This window comes from Sabethes cyaneus, chromosome 1, assembly GCF_943734655.1.
Source record: "Sabethes cyaneus chromosome 1, idSabCyanKW18_F2, whole genome shotgun sequence".
Lineage (NCBI taxonomy): Eukaryota > Metazoa > Arthropoda > Insecta > Diptera > Culicidae > Sabethes > Sabethes cyaneus.
This window is the reverse complement of record NC_071353.1, coordinates 85,694,227-85,715,355: the sequence shown is the minus strand read 5'-3', so window position 1 is coordinate 85,715,355 and position 21,129 is coordinate 85,694,227. Positions and strand designations below refer to the sequence as shown.

Sequence of the window (21,129 nt, the reverse complement as noted above, 5' to 3'; positions counted from 1 at the left end):
CGTTGCGTATTTGGACATTCTCCCTGAAATTTGTGAAAACTGCAAAGCCACAATCCATAAAACTTGTTGTCCGTTCAATTATGTTCCTCTTTAGCTGATCTGCAAAATTGAACAATGTTTACATTTTTACACTCGAACAACAAACAATCATGAATGTATCCATAGTGACTCCGTCAGGGCGAACTCGACGCTCCTCCAATGAATGTCAAAAGATTGTGCTCACTTTTGCTCAATATCCGCCATTATCGCTCGTGGAAAGCTGGATTAGATAAAATAGGATGAATTCTGGTTATTCGCTATTACATTATTTTTAATTATACTGATACGCAAGAACTCATGTTTGAGTAGATGGAATGAACCAATGTTGAAGAACTGATGATAAAGATAACAAAAAGGTCGAACTTATCCGAAAAGCAACAATCGTAAGATAGTTAAATTTATTTTGTAAATGTGACTATATATAGTTTTGAGTAACGAGTGATCTTTTGAACGATAAATTTCGACAGTGAAATTTGATGCTGATCAACGCTGTACAAGCGAATCGTTTATGTTCGAGTTAATCCAAGGTAATCTGATCTAAGATGCTATTAAACATTGTTCACCATCACCTGCACTACATTGGAGTGGTTGTAAACCCGAAACAGATGCAACCGGCTGTGACAAGCTTGATTGCATCGGAATAGTTCTGTTCTGAATACCCAAGGAATATTTCTGTTGTATAATAGCCTATCAAGCACTTGTTCCATGGGTATTAGCTGTAAAATAAATGTATAAGCTATTCTTAAACAAAAATGTTTGTTGGGTATCTATCATGTTATCGATCGTCCAGCTGATCTAGCAAACAGAGAGTGACCTAGTGACGATCGGAAGCGTTGTACACAAGCAAGTGATGCTGGAAGGCATCGGACTTCTGGAAGTGAAAAGAAAAATCAGTAGATTAGTCGTCATGTATTTTTTTCCTTTTAGATTCTACTGATAAAACCTAAATTAATCCACCTAGCGGTGTTACCTGGCCTTTGTATTACAATAATTGTTTTATAATTTCCCAGTATACAGGAATACCTCGATATAAGACAATTTATAATTTCAAAAAGCTTTCTTGTATCGAAATTATCTTATATCGAAATATGATTTTTTCAAAAAAAAAAATGCATTAGCGGTCTCCAATTTTGCTCCGTCTTGTGTGTTTACGTTTTTTGAACTATTTATTATTGCTGGAGCTATTAGTTTTTTACAACTTTTAGGGTTATTTTGAAATAATGAACATCATGGCGCAGATTTTGGAATGGAAAATTAGCTCTGGTTGCGTTACCAGCTATGTTAAAGAGTTTTGTCTTATATCAATGTGACAATTATCTTATATCGAATTGTCTTATTGCACCTGGCAGCAATTTCTGCCCTGGACGCAAAGTCCTACGCAAATTCGTTTTTTAATAATAACTATCTTGTACTTACTAAATACATTGAAAATATGCTTGTCTAGCAAGGAGGGGTGCAGTGAGGAGGCAATAACGAAACATTGATGGTTCAAATTGCTAAATTGCAAACATGTGTGGTAAACGCAGAAAATAACCACGCTAATAATTTTCGAGTAGGACTCTTAACAGGTGGAAACTCCGCAATATATCGAAGTTGTTTTATGACGAGGTTGTCTTATATCGAGGTATCCCCACAGAGAACAGACTACCAGGTAATTGACAAAAAGTGTGTAAAAGGTTTTTATGTGATCTACGAGAAATCCTTCAATAGAGCACCCCTCGAGCAGTAAGTGGCAAACTAAATCTTGATGTCGCTGCCGTCGCTGCTATGTAACTCCAACACAAAGAAATATTGATAAAGGTACATGGATATTTTTTGATGCGTTTAGCAAACTATTTCTGGAGGGCGCTACCGACAGATTTTACACAAAAAATCGATTACTTCCTTCGAGCCTGTTAATCTGTTCTCTGTGATTAGTTCTCGAGTTTTGAGAAAATTTGTGTTTCATTTGTATAGGAGCCCTCCCTCTTACGCCCTCTTTAAAATTGCTCTCTTATCCCCTCCATAAAATTACTGGTCATGTTATCTATCCAACGACATACAAATTGTTCAATTTCGTTCAGTAGTTGAGTAGTTATGGGACGATTGAATTATGACGTCCACCAAATTTCTGCTCCTCTCCCTCCTCTGTCCGATTGCGTCGCAAAACTCAACCAAGTGCTTGCTTGAAAGATTCTGTTCAGCAGATGAAACAAGTCGATTCTAGAGTGAAGCAAAGGTAGCAGAGAATCAGTTTTATTTATTTGTTTTGACGATGTCGGGCTCTGCAGCGATCTTCTGAAGTAAGATAAATTCGAAAATCGAAATAAATCGCTGAGTGATGAATGACTGAGAAACATATTTTTGCAGCCTTTTGATGAAAGTCCATTTGCCTCCCCCCCTTTGTCACAACCTGTCCCAAAATTGACACTTCCCCCCACAGTGGACGTTATTATTGAATGATCCCTATTACCATTTGAAACCTTTTATTCAAACGTTACACTTCTATTTTCGTTTTAACAAAGTGCTACCCAGTCCCAGTATAGTAAACAAAGACGTAGTCCTACGTCAAAAAAGCTATCTTCTGGTTGAGTTGGCGTGAAACCCAGTGTAGTAAACTAGCACGTAGTCCTATGTCAAAAATGTGGGGGTGGATGCCATTAGATTCGAACCCGGCTGCGGCTGCATTCCAGCCTGGGAAGCGGTAAAATCATATAAAGAGACATGTTTTGTTTTAAAAGAATTTCCAACATAACTACTCTATGCCCAAGGAACATTTTTGTTGTATAGTAGCTTATCAAGGGCTTGTTTCATTGGTTTTAGTTACACAATTGTTAGACAAGCTACTCTTAAACAAAAATGTTTGTTGGGTGTACTTCGTGTTACTATTATAAACATTTATCCGAAAATGCTTTGTTTTTAAGAATTCACGCTTATTTCCATAAAAATAGCCTAATTAAACTACAGTATTTTGAAACTATAGCTTACCTCGGGATTCGATCCGCAGTAGTCCCACAGTTTGGCATACTATTGAGCTTCCTGATTAGCTATCACGGGTCGGTAAGAAAATGTCTGGTAGTCTCGATGATCCATCTAAGTCATAAGAAGATTGATGCTGTTGTTCCATTTTCTGCTGTTTATACGTAACACTGCAGTCCTTCAAAAATAAAATTTCAAAATCGACTGCTTTAGACACAAATTACTTACTTACCAATTTCGAACATTCGACATCGAACAGTCAATGGTTCATAAACGAAACCGCGAACGAAATGCCACCGCGGAAAAAACTAATCACGAAGTAAATAAAACGAGCAAAACCACCATCAACAAAGCTCGCTATAGGGTTCAATTATTTTCATCCAACGTTAGGTACAAACTACTCAACGTTAAGTTGGAGAATAGTACCCAACATTGCATATGCGCACATTACCGTTTTATTAAGTAAATATGACTCAATGTATATATTTAAAAACTACCCAACACTGAAGATGAATCAATAGTACCCAATTTTAGGTTACTTAAACATAGTTGTTGGGTACTTTTGGTTTTCCGTGTATATGGTGTGCTTGTCAAATTCCATACACGGTAAAAAATCGTCACGTCTAATTCAAGTGCTTTCACACTTGATTCAGTCTGACACTTTGCACTATAAATTAAAGTGATTTACCTTTGATTTTCAGGTGATTCTCAATTTGTAATGATAACATCTTTGTTTGAAAACCATTCAATAGAAATTACCATCAGAATTATCACCACTGTCTTTACCCATTGAATTCGAAATTGTTTGCATTTCACAAATGTCACAAATGTGCATGTCAGTGAAAAATTGTTTTAAACTCGCGGCACCAGTGAAATTCTGCATTTCAAGTGATAAGAATATTATCGAATAAAACCACTTATGTGCTCTTCAGGTGAGTATAGAAGGAATTATAACTGAATAAAATTTATAAATTAGCATTTGGTTTTAAGGTCACGGAACCGATTCCAAGTAGCGGACAACAACAATCAGTCTGCCAAACCGGTCAACCACAATGAAGTTTCCCACAGGCCACCGTTATTCACCATTCGGAAACGTCTTTGCGCAGAGTGCAGCGCAACAGGGGGTATTTATGTAAGGCATTCCATTGCACATGTAAATAAACAATTATAATAAATAACACCATTTTAATTGACATGATTGACTGTTCAGTTTCAAACCACAGCACATGAACAACAATGTATAAAAATATTTCGATTTAAGTGATTTTCTGTTGATTTCATCATGTTTTGTATTTGTTATGTATAAGTAGCAGGACACGTAGGTCAGGAACTCAGGGCTGATATTCACTGAATGAAAGCACTAGTTACCATAGAATAACATTTTTATTTTATGTAACTGATTTCGTATAAAGCACATGTCAATGTTCTGTTGCTCTGCGAATGAAGATTGAATAGAAAAGGAAGTGTGCGAGTGGTTGGCAGTTCGCACAGTGTACGTGAATAGAGATGCTGGTTGTAGAGTTGTGACGTGTAGTGCTGCCAGACATGACAGCTCTCCCCTCTCAGGAAAAGTTCATCATCTTAAAGATCCAATCTGGTGGGTGGTCGAATTGTCCGCTTAGAACGCCGTAACCCTTGATCAACTGGCTTAGCTGCTGAACCGCTCGATCTCTGAGAATCCGTATATTCCTGCGAAGATACTGGAGGAATGGAAGGTTCTATCGAATTGGGAAAAACTGGATTTGGGAAAGGAACAGTGTCAGTCGAACAATAATTCTCGGCCGCGCGTCGGCCTTGAGTATCCACCGTAGGAGTGCCTTCACCTGGAGCTACTGCGATACTATTGCCTTCATCATCGTAAACGGCAGACCTATCACCACGCGAAAAAGTTTCATTTGCTGAAGAATTCATCACCCCAGTGCCGACAGATCGCAATTGGTCAATATGGCGCTTCCACACACGACCATCATCAAGCAAAACCAAATAATGTAACTTTCCCAGTCGTTCTTTTATAACTCCGAACGCCCATTTGTTCTCGTGCATGTACTCCCGTGCAGAAATTCTAGATCCTACTTGTAATTCACGAATTTTTCCTTGGATCTCATTTCCCTTGGGATCCTTGGAAGGAATCATAAGGTCAATACGAGAACGAATCTGACGGCCAAACACCATCATTGAAGGAGAGTACCCGGTGGTAGGGTGAAGCATTTTCCTATACGATAGTAGAATTGAGCAAAGCTCAGCATGTACATGAGAGCGGTCACATTGTAAAGCCTTTAATTTAGTCTTCATCGTCTGAATAAAACGCTCCGCTTGGCCATTCGTGGCCGGATGGTATGGAGCACTAAACTTGTGTACAACTCCGTTCAGTTTAAGAAATTTTGCAAACTCAGACGAAGTAAATTGAGGCCCGTTGTCACTTACGAACACTGATGGTATTCCGTAAGTGCTGAAAAACTCTCTACACGCTCGAATCGTGGTTTCTGAAGTCATGTTTTTGACTACACGAACATCAGGCCATTTTGAATAGGCATCAATCAAAATTAAGTAATAAAAACCCATGAACGGTCCAGCGTAATCCGCGTGAACCCGTTGAAACGGTTCAGATGGCGTCTCCCAGCAATGAAAAGAGATTTTAGGAGGGTTCGATTTAGTAGCCTGACATGAAGCACAGTTCTCAACAAGTACTTCTATGTCTTTGTCAATTCCAGCCCACCAGCAATACCCTCTAGCAAGTGCCTTAATCCTAGCAACTCCGAAATGAGTAGAGTGGAGTTCATCTAGTACTCTAGCGCGTAACGAAGGGGGTATGTATACTCGAATTCCTCGCATTATGCAACCTTTTTGTAGGCTGAATTCTACTTGTTGTACACCGAAACGAAATTTCTGGTCAACTTGTCGACCTGTTCTCAAACCTAACAGCAACTCCTTCACACTACAATCAGATAAAATGGCAGATCCCAATTCGTCCACAGTCAAGGGCATTGTTTGTATCAAGTTAACTTCTACAACGTCAGGCTCTTCAACTTCTGACTCGGGATCAGAAATAGCCAAAGGTAAACGGGACATAGCATCTGCATTACAATGATCTGACGATCGACGGTATCTGATCTTGTAATCGAAAGTCTGCAGAAACGCGGCATAATGCTGCATACGCATTGCAGACATTGTAGGAAGACCTTTCGTCTCCGAAAAGATCTGGCTGACTGGCTTGTTGTCAGTCACCAAAGTAAATTTCCGTCCATACAGATACTGGTAAAATTTACGGATGCCAAATATAATAGCATAAGCTTCTTTATCTATTTGCGAATATTTTTGCTGTGTCCTATTCAAAGTCTGTGAAGCATACTGTAAAGGTCTCTCAGTTCCATCTGGATATTGATGACTGAGAACCGCACCCACACCGTAGGGTGAAGCATCCGTTGCCAAAACTATTGACAACTCCGAGTCATACCCAGGTAACCAATAAGCATTTCCAATGCAATTTAAAAGCAAGCCGATAAGCATTTAAGTTGCCTTAAATGCTACTTAAATGCTATTTTGGCAAAATATGCGGCTACTTTACTGCTAGCCCTCTTATAGTGCTGACAATGCTTATTTGCAGCTAGTTACCAACAAGAAGAATTTAAATAGAATTGTGGATGCCAATTTACAACAGTTATGCAGTCAAAAAGCTGATAAACAACAACCTGCAGTATAAAACGCCAGGGATGCTAATAAACGACTGATTTACTGCTTATCTTAATGCTTATTGGTTACCTGGGTAGTGCACTAAGAACCTATCCGACTGCATTTCCCTTTTGACCAAATTAAAAGATTTTTCGCATTCCTTGCTCCATACAAATGGAACATCGTCTTTTAAAAGATTGTTCAAAGGATAAAGTATTGTACTTAGATTTGGAAAAAATCTTCCGTAGTAGCTAACCAGCCCTACGAACGAACGAATTTGTTCCTTATCTTTTGGAACCGGCATGTCTTGAATAGCATCTATTTTCTTACGAAGCATATGTACTCCGCATTTATCCACCATATAACCGCAATACTCTATTTTCTCGGAAAAGAAGTCACATTTGTTACGATTGACTCGCATGCCATGCAAGTCTAAACGTTTTAGCACTTCCTCCAAGCGTTGAAGGTGAGTTACATCATCGGAACCCGTAACACGAATATCGTCGATAAATACTGTAACGCCAGGTATGCCCTGGAAAATCTGTTCCATGAGCCGCTGAAATATGGCAGGCGCCGAAGCCACCCCATACATCAGCCGGGTCGGGCGAAAAAGTCCGCGATGTGTACTCAATGTTAAAAGATCTCTATGCTCAGGCCGAACTTCCAACTGTAAGTAAGCTTGTGATAAATCGATTTTTGAGAACCTTTCTCCCCCAGCGACGGTAGCAAATAATTCATCTACTGTGGGGAGTGGATGATCATCTATCAGTAAATGAGGATTGACGGTGATCTTGTAGTCTCCGCATAATCTTACCTTACCACCCGTTTTCCTAACTGGAACAACCGGAGTGGCCCACACGGAGTGATCTACCTTCTCCCAGATACCATCTTTCACGAATTTGTCGATCTCTCTATCGACGGCACTACGTACGGAAAATGCTACTGACCTAGCCTTTATATACACTGGTTGCGAATCGGTACGCAAAGTCAAAGAAGCTTGAACCCCAGTTATTTTACCCACATCGTCTCCAAACACTCGATGGTATTTGCCCAGCAGATCCTTCAAAGCGCTAAAAGTCGACGGTTGAAAATTTTCTGTATGTGAAACTGAATGATTACCGGGTTTGAAAACGCGATTTAAATCTATATCCAATTCAATTAACCAATCACGACCGATCAATGGGTGTCTGTTCGACTCCGCGACGTGTAAGGGCAACGTGAACTCATCACCATTTGAAACATTTACAAATATCTTACCTAAAACGTTGATATCTGTATCGCAATAACTCACCAGCTTAGTACTCGTTGGGTGAACGCTCAAGTTCGAAAAATGACGTCTTTTGTCCGTCACACTGATGAGGGAAACGGGTGATCCAGTATCCACCTCGAAGGTCAACTTCTTCCCATTAACCGGTAGATCCAACAAAAATTTGTCAGTCGATCCACGCATGCTCCGCAGATGGAAAATATCCTTCACGACAGGCAGGTCCTCGATGTGATGTGCATCCTTTTTTTCCTTCTTAGCATTTATTTTCGACTGGCATACTTTTTCGAGATGCCCCTTCTTTCTGCAATGGTTGCACGTAGTGTTTTGATGCTTGCATTTGTTCGCAAAATGATTCCTGTCACCACACCTGTAGCAACTTGGTCCTGACGAATTTGAAGTGTTGCCTTGTTTTTCCGTTGGTGGTCGAAACATTTTCTTTTTCTTCTTCTTCCCGTGTTCAATGTGCTGTACTTGAGGCTGTGAAACAACACCGTGCATTTCATCTGTACCCCGAAGTGACATCTCCATGCCGAATGCAATTTCTTTTGCTCTTGCCAATGTCAAGTTACGCACTTCCAATAGCCGTGATTGAATTTCTTGCTTTTGGATTCCGAACACAAATTGATTACGAAGAGCTGAATCCAGATGCGCCCCGAAGTTGCAGGTTTGGGCCATCTTTTCCAAATTCATGATGTAATCACTCAACGACTCATTGTCCTTCTGCTTCCGGCTGTTGAATTTAACGTTTTCGAGAATTTCCAGTGGAGCTGGACTGAAATGCGTTTTCAGCAATGCTACTATCTCCTCATACGTTTTCGGGTGCGGGGGGTCGTTCAATTTGTTGCATAGAACGTCATACGCTGCACTTCCCATGTAGTGCAGTAAGTAATCGCGCTTATCCTCCACACTGACCTTGACAATTCGGAACGAAATATCCAACCGTTCCAACCAGCGATCGAATTTGGCAGTAGCTGCGTTGAACGGTTCGAAAGAAAAAGCAACCGGGATAGCAGCGGGAACAGCAGCGGGAACACCAGCGGCAACAGCAGGAATTGCATCATCCATTCCGGAGTTTGAGGTTAGATTCCAACGAAGAAATAGATGCAAAAGAATGGTCCGTAATTTTCGCTATCCTCGTCGCCAAATTGTTATGTATAAGTAGCAGGACACGTAGGTCAGGAACTCAGGGCTGATATTCACTGAATGAAAGCACTAGTTACCATAGAATAACATTTTTATTTTATGTAACTGATTTCGTATAAAGCACATGTCAATGTTCTGTTGCTCTGCGAATGAAGATTGAATAGAAAAGGAAGTGTGCGAGTGGTTGGCAGTTCGCACAGTGTACGTGAATAGAGATGCTGGTTGTAGAGTTGTGACGTGTAGTGCTGCCAGACATGACAGTATTAATTCATTTCAAGAGATCTGCATCACAGAGAACAGACATCCAAGCAAAAGGTCCCCACTTGGATAAAACTTATGTCAAATTAGTTGGGAAACTATAGTGATGATGTCGCTGAAGGCGTATAAAATTCTACACTAAACTCACAACGGCTAGCTTCTGGCGCTAGCATAACGCTTATAGTCCATATAAACTAGCGCCAGAGGAGCCAAAGGTTGTCAGTGTGCAAACCAAAAGAATCATTTAGTTGGGAAACTATAGTCACAGACAAACAGACGTAACTCTTGGAAGAAAAATCAACAAAAATTATCGTACCTCACATTTAGCCTGAACACTAGCACCATCTATGATCGACATTCCCAAATATCAAACAGCAACATGGGTATCCCTCGAAGTAGTAAGTATTTTTTATGGGGAATTCCCCTTCTTTCGTCAAAAAGCGCCACTTTGACCAAAACGGAGACATTCCCAACTAAGCCCAAATTTGAAATGACGGTTTAATCGGTACGATGAATGGAAAACGAGTGTTATGTCTGTTTGTCTGTGCTATAGTGGTGGTGACGCTAGCATATTAGGTGATTTTAATTTGAAATTTTATCCAACAATTCCCAAAAAATTTGTTCGTGAATGGATGTCTGTTCTCTGTGTCTGCATTTCGCGTTGAACTGTTTGGCAAGTAGTGCTAATTCAATGGTAAATCACTTTTCTTCAACGTGATCTTTTTTTACCGTGTATAGATCATTTTGCGATGACGTCATTTTGCCGTCATATGACACCACTTGGTGATTTGTTTACATGTTTTTTGTCACATCCAGCGGTTTCGATTTGGAATTTCGTGAAGGATTACTGCAACAGGTGCTACCATGCTGCATCAATATCCGGACACTTAAGCAGGTCATGTGTTTAATACCCTAGACAGACATACAATTGTACCAGCGTTGTACGTGTACAGCGTTGTACATGTACAACGGAAGGGTGACAGACATACTACTGTACGTTGTACGTGGTTGTGCTCATCACCGATAATCTATAATTGCATGGTCTAAGCGTTGTTTTTTGTTCCTATTCTCGAAATGTAAACACAAATTTCAAGATGCCGAGCGTTTAGCGTTAAATCTTTGCCAAAATCTTGCAAAATAATAATTAATTTAAAATTCTGCTTAGTTTTTGTTATCACAACTACCAGTCATTGGCGCTGCGCGCAGTAAAAATCGAGCAGTTGTAGCTTCGTACAACCACAGATAACAGACATCCAAGCTAGGCTTGGACCGTGTGTAAAAACTTGCAACGGTTTTTCGCAAGTGGCAATAAGCAGTATGGTGGCACTGCGATCACCTAAAATGTTCATTCGAAGACATGAGCGCAAAAGCAATTTGAAGCCTGCTCATACTAACACAAAATCCTATATAGCTGGGGGCCCTAGTGTATATTAAAAGAAATCGACACCCGCTCGCTCATACAGGAAACCCCATAAGGTACACATTCGCGACTACGAAGCTACACCCTACACGATCTCTTGTATACATATTCGAGACTACGAAGTTGCTGATATTTGTTTGGTTTTTGTAAGAAAAAAAGAGAAGGAAGTATTTTTGCTGTTGTTTTTCCACAAGTTTTGACAATTCGGCATGGGTTTTCGTGTAAGTGCGAACAGGCTTGAAAATTTCGTTCACTTTTGTAGTCACGAATTCGCGTTGAAAGCAGTAAAAGAGATTTCGTGGCTGCTCGCACTTACAGGAAACCTCGTAACGAACTGTCAACGTGTGGGTAACGAAAAAATCAAAAATATACTTCCCTCTTTTTTTCTCACGCCTGAACAATATCAGCAAAACCGCGAATCATCGATGTTTAGCTTTTTAGCGAGAAAAAAAACAGAAGGAAATATTTTACTTTTGACATCACGCACGCATTGCCAATCCACAATGAGATTTCGTGTGAGTGCGAAAAGAATTGAACATCCTTTTTTAGTTTCGCGGAAGAGCCTGCTCGCACTTGCACGAAATCTTAAACGGGCAGATAAACAAAAGGAAAAAATATTTCCTTCCTTTTTTGTCATGAACAAACCTCAAAATATCAGCAACACTTTGCAGAGCTGCCAGATATTTTTTAAAAGAATTATTCTTTATCGAATTTTAACGCCGAATCACGGAAAGAATGATTTTGTGCATTCTGTTTCATCTATTTGGAATTATATTGATTTCTAATATAAACATATCTTTTAACCATGCCGTATTTATAATATATGTGTACAATATGTGGTAAGCTGAAAAAAGCGGGATATCTGGCAGCTCTGCCCAACACCAGCTGCAGGTATCGCAAGCGGGCGCTTCAATCACTTTAGAGAATGCAAGTGGCAATAAGCAGTTAGATGTCGCTAGAGTCATTTTACACACGGTTTACGAAGCTTTTTGTTCTAGCTTGGATGTCTGTTATCTGTGGTACAACGGTGAAAGAGGTAGGTACAGAAACCACCGTTGTACCACTTTGCTTGCGTGATTCTATCGTTGTACACGGTGACAGACATACAATTGTACAGGTACAACGCTGGTACAATTGTATGTCTGTCTCTGGTATTATACCCTAGACAGACATACAATTGTACCAGCGTTGTACGTGTACAGCGTTGTACATGTACAACGGAAGGGTGACAGACATACTGCTGTATGTTGTACGTGGTTGTGCTCATCACCGATAATCTCTAATTGCATGGTCTAAGCGTTGGTTTTTGTTCCTATTCACGAAATGTTAACACAAATTTCAAGATGCCGAGCGTTTAGCGTTATATCTTTGCCAAAATCTTGCAAAATAATAATTAATTTAAAATTCTGCCTAGTTTTTGTTATCACAACTACCAGTCATTGGCGCTGCGCGCAGTAAAAATCGAGCAGTTGTAGCTTCGTACAACCAAAAACATTCCATCAAGAAGACTGGCATCTTTTGCTCGCGCCCATACAAATGACGAGTAACAGAAGGAACAGCGCACCCCTCCCGACAAACGTTGAAGCTGTGTGTACATGTATTGGTGGAAAAATATGTATGCGCGCATGGCAATGCATTGCATACGTGTTTGTGTACATCCATATTGTAATATACACACACTAGTATGTGAAAGTTCAACTTTAACTCGGCAGATAGCATTACTGTTACTGTCGCTCGATTTTTAGCAGAGTTGCCAGTCTTCTTGATGGAATGTTTTTGGTACAACGGTGAAAGAGGTAGGTACAGATACCACCGTTGTACCACTTTGCTTGCGTGATTCTATCGTTGTACACGGTGACAGACATACAATTGTACAGGTACAACGCTGGTACAATTGTATGTCTGTCTAGGGTATAAGTAAGGCTGAATATCTGCCCCAGTCAGTTTATTGGGTTGCGGTTAAATGAAAGTACGATCCAGCGCTCAATTGTGGAAAGTTTCACCAATTCCCTAATGATGAAAAAAAAAAACAACTGCGCATGAAGTTAGCGGTAGTCCACATTATTTTGTCGTATATTTGAAATTATGTATCAGCTAACCGGTAAAAATCTGCTGCAAATTGTTGTGCAGGACGTTATCGACTCGACAATTGAAAACACTTGTAGTTGGTCCGCATCCATTCGGGACGTTTGCAGCTGACTACGTAGTATTTCCGCATCATTTTTCGCAAGAAGAATCTTCAAGTGTGTTTAACCTGCCAATGCTGTATGATTGTTATTGATCTGCACAAGTTAAATGTAAACAAGTTTGACATTTGTAGTACAGTACATAGCAAAACAGAACATAACTTGTAAATAACCAGCGATGCCAGCGCCAATACTTGTCTATAGACTATGAGGTCTGTTGATGGTACGCTGTTGCCGTGCCTGATAAAACAACCCGTACGCTGTGAAGAAGCAACCGCGAGCCGTTTCAGTGTTGTTTTTTACACACCGGGTTTTAACCGGGTCATCCTAATGGAAACATGATAATGGAAATGGCTAAAGTGTATTTTTTAACAAACTTGTCCAAAAATGCACACCATCTGTAAAATTATGTAGTTTATATGACCCCGAGTCTCCCAGTTGACTTCGAGGTACGACATATGTCATATGTTCGAATCTCTGTTTTAAAAGAAGCTGTTAGAGTCGATAGGATCGCAGAACTGGCCCAGCAATTCTCCTGTAACTCTAAGGTACTTACTGGCTGCGTAGTCTTTCACATGAAAAACAGAAGGGCAAGTTTTGCTGCACCTAAGTAGACTTTGCTTTGCTTTATGACCCCAAAGAAATCATTAAATAATCTGAAGAGCAAAGAAAAAAAATCTAATATAAAATTATATAACCGGGGGTAAACATATTCGAGACCTGATATTGTCAATTGCAAGAAAAATTGTTCCGTCCAAAGTGCGATATCGCTCATAAAAGTGCTATTTTAGCTTAAATCGTTTCAGAATCTTCGGCGCACTTTTTCGTCATCTTCCAAGCAATAAGTGCGCCGAAGAGACCGAAACGATTGAAGCTAAAATAACACTTTTATGAGCGATATCGCACTTTGAATGGTACAATTTTGAAGTAGGACTACTTCTTTGATTTCTATATTGGGGTGCACTTTAGAAAAACGAAAAGGGAACATGTAACGAAAAGTGGTTATGGTTTGCACGCTTATAACTCAGTCATCCGTCAACAGATTCTAGAGATATTGGTATCAATCGATTGGAAATTTTTCAAAAAATCCATTACAACACAGTAGATTACATGTTTCCCTAACAGACGTTTATTAATTGAGAAAATATGAGTCGAATATTTAATATTTCATTATTTGCATTTTTTTGCCTTCCCACGTCAGTGCTTCCCTAGCACGGATGACAGAAATATATACGAGATGAGCTATGGGTTAAACTTCCTTTCCTTACCTTCTTCGGTCACCGGCTTTCGTTGGCGAAACATCAGCCAGCAGCAGCCAGCTTGCTACGCATCGGACAGTCAGTTTTCGAGACACATCGGTGGCAAATTGGCAATTTTAAAGGTTGTATTTGAAACTTTGTTTGCCTTTGCCTCGGTGTGCGTCATCAGTCGGTTGCCGACTTTCGTTGGCGAAACACCAATCAGCAGCAGCTAGCTTGCGACGCATCGGACAGCTACACATCGGTGGCAATTTTAAAGGTTGTATTTGAAACTTTGTTTGCCTTTGCCTCGGTGTGCGTCATCAGTCGGTTGCCGGCTTTCGTTGGCGAAACATCAGCCAGCAGCAGCTAGCTTGCGACGCATCGGACAGCCAGTTTTCGAGACACATCGGTGGCAAATTGGCAATTTTAAAGGTTGTATTTGAAACTTTGTTTGCCTTTGCCTCGGTGTGCGTCATTAGTCGGTTGCCGGCTTTCGTTGGCGAAATATCAGCCAGCAGACGCATCGGACAGCCAGTTTTCGATACACATCGGTGGCTAATTGGCAATTTTAAAGAGGTTGTATTTGAAACTTTGTTTGCCTTTGCCTCGATGTGCGTCATCAGTCGGTCGCCGACTTTCGTTGGCGAAACATCAGCCAGCAGCAGCTAGCTTGCGACGCATCGGAAAGCCAGTTTTCGAGACACATCGGTGGCAAATTGGCAATTTTAAAGGTTGTATTTGAAACTTTGTTTGCCTTTGCCTCGGTGTGTGTCATCAGTCGGTCGCCGACTTTCGTTGGCGAAACACCAATCAGCAGCAGCTAGCTTGCAACGCATCGGACAGCTACACATCGGTGGCAATTTTAAAGGTTGTATTTGAAACTTTGTTTGCCTTTGCCTCGGTGTGCGTCATCAGTCGGTTGCCGGCTTTCGTTGGCGAAACATCAGCCAGCAGCAACTAGCTTGCGACGCATCGGACAGCCAGTTTTTGAGACACATCGGTGGCAAATTGGCAATTTTAAAGGTTGTATTTGAAACTTTGTTTGCCTTTGCCTCGATGTGCGTCATCAGTTGGTCGCCGACTTTCGTTGGCGAAACATCAGCCAGCAGCAGCTAGCTTGCGACGCATCGGACAGCCAGTTTTCGAGACACATCGGTGGCAAATTGGCAATTTTAAAGGTTGTATTTGAAACTTTGTTTGCCTTTGCCTCGGTGTGTGTCATCAGTCGGTCGCCGACTTTCGTTGGCGAAACACCAATCAGCAGCAGCTAGCTTGCAACGCATCGGACAGCTACACATCGGTGGCAATTTTAAAGGTTGTATTTGAAACTTTGTTTGCCTTTGCCTCGGTGTGCGTCATCAGTCGGTTGCCGGCTTTCGTTGGCGAAACATCAGCCAGCAGCAGCTAGCTTGCGACGCATCGGACAGCCAGTTTTTGAGACACATCGGTGGCAAATTGGCAATTTTAAAGGTTGTATTTGAAACTTTGTTTGCCTTTGCCTCGATGTGCGTCATCAGTCGGTCGCCGACTTTCGTTGGCGAAACATCAGCCAGCAGCAGCTAGCTTGCGACGCATGGGACAACCAGTTTTTTTCGAGACACATCGGGGGCAATTTTAAAGGTTGTATTTGAAACATTGTTTGCTTTGTCTCGGTGTGCGTGATCAGTCGGTCGGCGGCTTTCGTTGGAGACACATCCGCAGGCAGCTAGCTTGCGACTCATACCATCATAAACATAAAAGTCCATCTTGATTACAGATCCTACCAGTAGTGTTTGTTCCATAAACAGTATTCCCACTATTAATCAACACACCAATAACCTATCTGATGGAAGAAAATAGACAATGGACACCACGAGTCAGAAATTTGAGAATTCGAGAATAACAAACGGACCTTCGCAGGTCCACTATTTAAATTAGCTGAAGAGTTGAAATTATAAATTTCTCACATGTAAGAACACAATCCTTTACCTTTCGTTACTCGCGTCAACTCCGTTTTATAGGCATGCTAAAACGTAACAGAATTCTCTCGAATACTAATGCCACAAGTGATGGGGAAATTGGATCGGGACCCGAGCTGTCTGTCACAAGCCAGGATAAAGGAGGAGTGTTGAGATTTGTCGCTCGGCGTGCAGCTCCGGATGGCTCCATGGTAAGTTTATGGTGGATCCATCCGGAACTGCACATCGAGTCTCTTCCGCGGCAAATCTTGTAAAAATCTTTTGCTCTCAATGTAGCAAGTAGGCAAGGAGCATGCTACATTCTGAGCAAAGTGCGGAGGAGGACCCCAATCCTCGGTGTAACGCGACCCGTGCCTAGGGATGAATGCTTGCGGGGGTCTAATAAAGTTTCCCAAGGTCGAACGGAGCCTGCATGGTACCAGAGCACCCTGTGCAGTATATTGCTCCCTCTGTTCCAAGCTGGTAAAGAACCGTTGATTTTCTCCCCAGCAGAGTACAACCATCGCCATGGATAACCTTGAAACAATAATTGATGGGGCAACCAACGACCCCCAAGAGTTGGTGATAAACACCGGAGTAGGTGTAGAGGTGGCGCACGACAGTAGACCGGAAGTGCGCAGTCCGATCGGCACGGACAATACTGGCGAAGTAATGGATACAGGGATGGAAGAGGATTTTAACCTCGACAGCATGTCGCTGGAAGGAGGACTCTCGGCTTCATCTCTGATCCTGAATTCGCCAACAGGGAATGCGGAGAGCGACGCGGATAACCTTCCCGATCCGGTGACGCTACCTGAAGTCAAGGGGCAACCTGGGACTTCCGGAGTTGTAGCCAAGCGTCTCTCCAATGCGCAACGGCGACGGCAGAAGTGGTATCGGAGCAAGGGCTACTCAAAGGACGAAGCGGAGGAACTTGCCCTTCTGCCGGCCGGCACGCCTAGCCAGCGGGACCTTGTCGTTACCAAAAGGCAACGATCCGCTGATACGGCGTCGCCGAACATCAGCAGCAAAGGTCCCACTAAAAAGAGACCACGCAGTCGAGCCTGCGCGGGTCCTTCGGCACCAAAACCATCCTCGGGGTGCACCTACAGGGAAATGGTGGATGCTTTCAGTGTAACCATAACTACGGCTGATTATCCCGTTTCCCTGCACACTACGGATCAGCTCCAGACTGTCCGCGCCGTTCTTCTGGATCAAATAGCTGACCAGGAGACTCCAGCCATTAGACCCAAGTTCAGGAGCTGCCAGTTCAAGAACGGCTACTTGATACTGGCTTGCTCTGACCAGAACACGGTCAAATGGCTGGAGCAAACGGCATCTACTCTCGTCCCGTGGGAAGGAGCACAACTATGGGCCTACGACACGAAGGACCTGCCGAAGGCTCACACCTTCATAGGGTACTTCCAGGACAGTGTCGGTACCACGGACGAGAAAATCCTGAGATTCCTCCAGAATCAGAACGACGGCTTTTCAACGCAAGCGTGGCAGATACGCTGTCGCATTGTGCGTGGAAATACCGTGGAACTGTTAATGGAGGTTGACCAAAAGTCGGCAAGTCAGATCACTGAGCAGCGCTTTACGCTAAATTTTATGTTTGGCAAAGCACGCATGCGACAGGTTGGCAGAGGTCTGATCAACACAGGCGCAACAGTCTCTGCTGCAAAGTCGAGGAAGGTACGAGCGGAACTCCCTTCTGGGAGCGCCCCGCCACCACCAAGACAATGCAATCCTGCAACGTTGAGGGTGGAAAGTGCGGAACTTCCCACTGGAAGTGCCCCGCCGCCACCTAAACAATGCAATCCTGCGAAGACTAGGCGAGCGCCGCGAAAACCTCGCAAGAGGCGTACGCAGCAATCACCAGTCGATAGCAGACCTCAGAGGCTCAATCCGCCGTTAAGTGCGGGTCGGACATCTGTGGCCTGTCGCCTGCGGCAACCGAAGCCTGCCGGTGTGAGCGACCCAGCCGCTCAACTCAGCGAAAACGCTGCTGGTACCCGTTCGCCAAGGCTCGATCCAGTACTGGATCAAGCTGAAAACGGCAATCCTGCCTCCAAATGAGCAGCTTTCGCTGCATTCAGGTGAACCTCCACCATGCCAAGGGCGCGTCTAGTGTCCTATGCCGGAGGTTCACCAAAGAGCAGCTGAGTGCTGCTCTGATCCAGGAGCCATGGATCAACGATACCACGATCCTCGGTCTATCCGGCGCTAATGGTAAGTTGATCTATTGTAATGCACAGTCCAAGCCTAGGACTGCCATTCTGTTAAATAAGAGAATAACATTTTCTCCAAGTACAGAATTCATCCAACGCGACGTCGTTGCCATTACGATGGTAGTCCCGACGACTAGAGGGAAGCAGGAGATAGTCGTTGCGTCCGCCTACTTTTCAGGGGACAAGGACGAAATACCACCGCCCGAGGTTGCTGAACTTGTGCGGTACTGCAGCGCAGTCAACAAGCCGTACGTGATAGGCTGCGACGCAAATGCGCACCACACGATATGGGGCAGCTCGGACACAAACAACAGGGGTGAGTACCTACTTGAATATCTTACTTCTAACGATGTCAATGTAATCAATGTAGGGAATGACCCCACCTTTATAAACGCTATCAGACAAGAGGTCCTAGACCTTACTCTATGTAGCGCCTCTATAGCTGAGAAAGTCAAAAATTGGCATGTCTCTGATGAACCAAGTTTATCAGACCACAGACATATCATTTTCGACATCGAGGCTAATCCTCTAAAGAGTGAACAATTCAGGAATCCGAGGAAAACTAATTGGAGTTCCTTTAGGGATCATCTGACTGCCTCACGTAATTCCTGTCACAATAATATACGAACTCCAGTTGAGCTGGATATCGCCGCTAGTGACCTGCAATGTAGGATCACAGACGCGTATAACACAAACTGTCCCGTAAACACGCGAACAGTTTGCCGTGATGTGCCCTGGTGGAATGAGACGCTTAGCAATCTCCGTCGGAAGGCAAGGCGTCTGTTCAACAGGGCCAAAATCACGTCTAACTGGGAAGACTACAGAGCTTCCCTCACCAAATACAACGCTGAGCTACGCAAAGCCAAAAGGAAATCACGAGTCAAATTTTGCGAAAGCATTCAAACTCTGCCAGAGGCTACGCGTCTGCAGAAAGCGATGTCCAAGGACCATTGCAATGGTCTAGGGCAATTGAAAAAAGAGGATGGGAGTCTCACTGTTACCACCAGGGAAACTCTGGAAGTTCTGATGAACACGCTCTTTCCTGGTTCGACAGTGACCACTGGGCAAAACATAGGCGGGCAACAGTGGAATGGGTCATTACACAATGTGCCAAATGATTCGGTTCTACTTGCACGCCGATTGTTTACGGAGGCCTCGATCAATTGGGCACTCAGCTCTTTTGAACCAATGAAATCTCCAGGTCCGGATGGTATTCTACCCATTTTCTTACAAAAAACGGACGGTGTTATAATGTCCGAGCTCATCAACTTCTTTCGAGCCAGTTTCACTTTGGGGTATATCCCAGAGAATTGGCGGAAAGTAAGGGTGGTGTTCATACCTAAGGCTGGCAAAAAAGACAAAACCATGCCTAAGGCTTTCAGACCGATAAGTCTGACTTCAACGCTTCTTAAGCTGATGGAGAAAATCACGGATAACTATATCCGCAATGAGTTTTTAAAAAACTCTCCGTTACATGTAAATCAACATGCATACCAACACGGTAAATCTACGGAAACCGCACTGCACTGCTTAGTGACGTTAATTGAGAAATCGCTCAAATATCAAGAGATGGCACTTTGTGCTTTTCTTGATATTGAAGGCGCTTTCGATAACACGTCCTTTGCGTCAATTAATACGGCTCTCTGTCAAAAGAGAATCGACCACACTACAATGAGCTGGATTCAAGCAATGCTCTCGAGCAGACAAATTACAGCATCATTGGGAGATACGTCGGTCACGATTTCGGTGATCAAAGGATATCCACAGGGAGGAGTTCTCTCCCCCCTGCTCTGGTCACTGGTGGCCGACGCACTCCTTCACAAGCTGTCACAGCTTGGTTATGAGACCATTGCTTACGCCGACGACGTTGTACTTATCGTCAGAGGAAAGTTTGACGCAGTACTGTCAAGTCGCTTGCAAGGAGCTCTAAACACCACCATGTTATGGTGCTCACAAGAGGGACTTAATGTAAATCCCACCAAAACAGTCGTTATACCATTCACTAGGCGAAGGAAACATACCATTACTCCGCCTATACTGAATGGTGTCAGACTGGGCTTCAGTAATGAAGTCAAACACCTCGGAATAATTCTCGAAAAAAAACTGAACTGGGCTGCCCACCTAGATTATGCTGTTAAGAAAGCAACTTCGGCTATCTGGGCATGCAGGTCACTGTTTGGCAAAACCTGGGGATTGAAACCTCAACTAGCCTTCTGGTAATATACTACTATTGCACGGCCTAGGATAACCTATGCTGCAGTCGTATGGTGGCCAAAGGTGAATGAGGTGACAGCCCAAGCCAAACTAAACAAAGTTCAGGGCCTGGCCTGTCTTACAGTTACCAGTGCCATGCATACAACACCTACTGCAGCCATGGAGGCAATGCTATGCTTACTGCCTTTGCATCTTCATGTGAAGAAGGAAGCAGAGCTCGGCGCACTACCCAAGTAACCAGTGAGCACTTAAAGAAGCAGAAATCTAGCTTTTTATTAGCCTATGGTGCACACCATATCGTGCAGCATAGTTCAATATGCCTATAAAAAGCAGCTAGAAAGCCGGTTTTGGCGAAATATCCGGCTACATTAGTGCTTGGAGCTTTACAAAAGTCATAAAACGTAACGCCTGTTGCGTAACGGTAAAACGTCAAACATAAAAAAATGCGAAAAATATATTGTACATCCTTTTTTATCTTCCCTCTCTGTTATGCTTAATTGCTTATATGGCGTACTTTGTTGACGTTTCAAGATTGTTTTTTGTTATTTTCTTTTTCGGTTAGAATT

The 21,129-nt window shown here is 42.8% G+C and overlaps 1 protein-coding gene and 1 long non-coding RNA gene across 2 annotated transcripts; both read right to left on the bottom strand.

Moving 5' to 3' along the window:
• Positions 1-420: 420 nt before the first annotated feature.
• LOC128732717 (uncharacterized) lies at positions 421-3,454 on the bottom strand. Its single transcript, XR_008411833.1, has 3 exons — positions 3,230-3,454; positions 3,007-3,175; positions 421-910 (listed from the first exon to the last, which is right to left on the bottom strand). It is a non-coding gene; the product is annotated as an uncharacterized LOC128732717 (long non-coding RNA).
• Positions 3,455-6,745: 3,291 nt separating this feature from the next.
• Positions 6,746-8,998, bottom strand: LOC128745908 (uncharacterized protein K02A2.6-like). The gene has a single exon (XM_053842974.1). It carries the CDS (start codon positions 8,996-8,998, stop codon positions 6,746-6,748), a length of 2,253 nt encoding a protein of 750 aa, XP_053698949.1.
• Between the last annotated feature and the right edge of the window lie 12,131 nt (positions 8,999-21,129).

Excerpts from the sequence above, each read along its gene's own strand:
- LOC128745908 (XM_053842974.1), bottom strand. The coding sequence starts at position 8,998 with ATGGATGATGCAATTCCTGCTGTTGCCGCTGGTGTTCCCGCTGCTGTT.